General features: G+C 36.3%; 1 protein-coding gene across 1 annotated transcript; it reads right to left on the reverse strand.

Annotated features, from left to right (window-relative positions):
* Positions 1-202: 202 nt before the first annotated feature.
* On the reverse strand, positions 203-2,180 carry LOC138899225 (uncharacterized). The gene is made up of 3 exons (XM_070185366.1): positions 1,526-2,180; positions 846-1,436; positions 203-618 (listed from the first exon to the last, which is right to left on the reverse strand). Exons 1-3 carry the CDS (start codon positions 2,178-2,180, stop codon positions 203-205), a joined length of 1,662 nt encoding a protein of 553 aa, XP_070041467.1.
* Positions 2,181-4,069: the final 1,889 nt, after the last annotated feature.

Below are 4,069 nucleotides of genomic sequence, written 5' to 3' on the forward strand. Positions count from 1 at the left end.
AGCGTGAAGCGAGAAAAAATGACAACTCCCATTTCGCTTAAAGCGAGAAGCGAAGCGCTCGCTTTTTTGAAGTGAAGCGAAATTTAAAAAAAATAAAATAAAATAAATACTGCATAGACAACACATGTAATTGTAAGTAAATGTTCAATACTTTAATGTAAAAACTAAATAGTAGTATCAATTAAAGCACAAAATGAGCATCCTATTCTTCTACAAGATTGTCAAATTCTTGTATTCCACTATCATTATTATATTGCTCATCATCTTCTTCAACTTCTTCTTCTTTATCAACTAGGGACAAAGTAGCTTCCTCTTTTCCCTTCCTCTGTGAACTTGAAGTTGAGGTACTCCCCCTCAATCCATAAATCCTCTCCCCAATTCCACGCGCCTCCGCAACATCACCCCAAATAAAATCAGAAGTTTTCTCAAATACTTCTTCATCTGCATGATCTTCAGGGACTCCAGTTAGCCATTCATTAGCATCATCGATGTTGTCCAAAATAATTGGATCAATTATATTGCGAGCATTGTAACGACGCCTCAATGTTGTATTGTATTCAATGAATACTAGATCATTGAGACGCTTCAAGGTTAGTTTGTTCCTCTTTTGGTATGAATCTGCAAATAATAGGTAATTAGTAAGATTAGGACAATTGAGATATAATTTAATTATCTCAATATACTAAATCTTTATTCTTAGTTCTTACATGTTCAAACACGCTCCAATTCCTTTCACACCCGGATGAGCTAATTTTTTCCAAAAAGTTGCTCAACATTCCTATAAATACTAAATTGCTCTGTTATTTTATCTTACACGGATTCTTCAGGTATCAACTTCTCAATACATTCGTAGTATCTATTCCACAAAGGTTCATCTCCTAGAATTATTTCTTCATTGTCATAAAACAGTTCCGGGTTCAAAACAAGTCCAACTGCATGCAAAGAGCTATGGAGCTTACTATCCCACCTTTTATCTATGATCTCAAAGACTCTTTTGTATTTTCTTTGATCACTAAAAGAGACTTGAATAACCTCCTTTGCCCTATACATTGCTTCGTACAGGTAGCCCATTGGTGGTCTTTGCTCCCCATCCACCAAATGAAGCACTTTAACTAAAGGACCACCAATCTTCAATGCATGAACCACATTATTCCAGAATGAAGGAGAAAGTATAATATTTACAGATTCTCTCCCTCTAGCTTCCCTTCCATAGTCACTGTTAGTGTACTCATTTGAAACAAACAACTTCTTCAAATTATTTTTTTGCTCATACATCCTATGCAAAGTTAAGAAAGTAGTAGCAAATCTTGTCTTTGCAGGTTTCACCAAGCTTCTTTGTTTAGTGAATCTCTTCATCATATTCAATAACAAAGGCCTTTGAACAATATAGGAATGCACTCTAATTGCCTGATTAAGATTGAACTGAAGGGTCTTTCCTTGAAAATGTCACCGAAGATCAAATTAATGGAATGTGCTGCACACGGAGTCCAGTAAATATACGGGTACCCAGCAGACATCAAATCACCAGCTTTAACATTTTCACTGGCGCTGTCTGTGATAACTTGAACAACATTTTCTGCTCCAATAGAGTCTATTGTACTTTTGAACAAGGAGTACATTTTGGTTGAATCAGTCGAAGAGTCGCTTGCATCAACGGACTCAAGAAACAGGCTTCCCTTAGGAGAATTCACCAAGATATTGATGATCATTTTTCCATTTCTTGCCGTCCACTTATCCATCATAATGGAACAACCAAACTTGTTCCATTCTACTTTGTGCTCCTCCACGATTTTGTTCACCTCTGCCACCTCTTTTTTTAGATATGGCCCTCTAACTTCATGATAAGTTGTAGGCTTCATTCCTAGACTATATTGGCCTACAGCCTCAAAAAAATCAGAAAAAATGTCAGTATAATTAACACAATTAAAAGGAAGACCTGCATCATACATCCACCACGCAAACATTGTAACTGCACGATCCCTCAAAATCGCTTTGGCATCAATTTGAGGATTACCATTTTTTTCCTTCCTTATCTCCAGATTTTTGCGAGAAGTAACAATCCATAGGACCTTTGGTCTTGCCAGTAGATCCACAACTAGAAGACATTGGTTGCATCCTTTCCCGCTTTTGTGATTTTGGTGGAAGCGACGAAGCATCGTCACATTCTTCTGTTTCATCATCGTCATCAAGATTATACAGTTCTTGTTCATGAATCATTTAAGTCTTTAACTTTCTCTTTTTATGAAGGAATGCTTTCAAATTTTCCTTCACATGCGATGGAACTTTAGGACAAGATGCGACATTTGGATCACCACCGATTAGATGCACTTTTTGACGATAGATTCCTCCATTTGAAATCTTGTCACAAAAAGACATCTAATTTTTATCTTGTTGGTCTCGCAAACTCTTTCAGAGTAAGCCCAAGCCGGGTCTTTCCTATCTTCTTTTGGCACCATTAAAAGAACAACTACTTAACACATAAGAAAGATAAGAACTAAGAATAAAGGATATAAAAAATTAGAGGAATTCTCTGTTAATAAATGGAAAAATTGGACAGTAAAATTCTGGAAAAGATTTGCCAGCATTTCGCCGCTTTTTGGACGTTTAGAAAGAAAAAAAAAAGAAAAAGAAGAAGAGTGAAAATCAGAAGTTCAGAACATACCTGTTGAAAGTCTTGAAGTCTTGAACTTGAAGTTGAAGAAGAAGAAGAACAACCCTAGTTGATGATTTGAGATTCTTTCAGAAATCAGAAGTAGATGAAGAAGAAGTTGTTGCTGTTGGAAGTTGAAGAACACTAGTCGCTACTGTTGAAGAAGTCCAGACCAGTGTTTAATCCAAAAAACTTATTTTTAATAAAATAGGGTTGGGTATTTTAATACAGAGAAGCGGAAGCTTCTTCGCTTCGCTTCGCTTTCCCCGCTTCTCGCTTTTTACAGAGAAGCGGTCGCTTTTACTGACCTGAGTCGCTTTACCTTGCTGAAGCGTTGCCTTTCACGCTTCGCCTCGCTTCTCGCTTAAAGCGATGAAGCGGGCACTTTTTTAAACACTGCTCTAACTTAAATAAAAAGATGCATATTCATGAGTAATGTAAAGATTTTTCATAGCATCTTCATAATTCAACAAGATCTCATAAGTGTCTTCAAGAATTCAAACGAGAATTCTTAGTATTTTAGCAACGTGAGATTTTGTAATTTTAAGAGAATACGGTGCAATCCTTCTCAAAGATATCACACAAATTTTCCCCTACTTCGATTCGTCATTACATGTTTCGTCGCAAAAGATATGTGTTAGAGGAATTGTCAAGAGAATCGGTCCAGGTATGTTAAGGTTATCCCTTCTTTCTTTTTGGCATGATTTATACGACACGAACGAAATGAGTAAACACACAATTTTCACAAATGACTCTATTAATAGATGTACTAGGGGTGTCTATATTATTGATTCCCCATATGAATTATTATTAAATCTTATGTTCATGGGTCTCAGAAAGATACGTATTTGATAAAGTTTATCCGAAAGGCATATTGATTTTATGACATTCCGAGAAATCTTATTAAAATATTTCATATGCATTTCATGCATTTATACATGCACATTGACCCATGACCAGATGGCGTTATATACGCATATATATATATATATATATATATATATATATATATGTGTATAGGATATGGAAAAGGTTACGGCGTTATATACGCACCATCACCTGATCAACTGGTATACGTTGATGATTTGCCCACAGTGGCCGAAATGATATGATGAGATGCTCTCAGAGGCTTGGTGATGTTATGAACGCATATACCTATGCATGGTATGATATTTATACGGATATGCATGACATTATAAAAATAAAATGATTCACAGAGCTATGCAGACGTACATGTCGAGTCTTTTACTCCATGTTTATCTCATGTCTATTATTTACTGGTTTTCATTCCTTACATACTCGTTACATTATTTGTACTGACGTTCCTTTTGCCTGGGGACGCTGCGTTTCATGCCCGCAGGTGTCGATAGACAGGTCAAGAGTCCTCCAAGTAGGCGATCAGTTCAGCGAAAGATGTCG

This window comes from Nicotiana tomentosiformis, chromosome 9 (genome assembly GCF_000390325.3).
Source record: "Nicotiana tomentosiformis chromosome 9, ASM39032v3, whole genome shotgun sequence".
NCBI classification, from domain to species: Eukaryota; Viridiplantae; Streptophyta; class Magnoliopsida; order Solanales; family Solanaceae; genus Nicotiana; species Nicotiana tomentosiformis.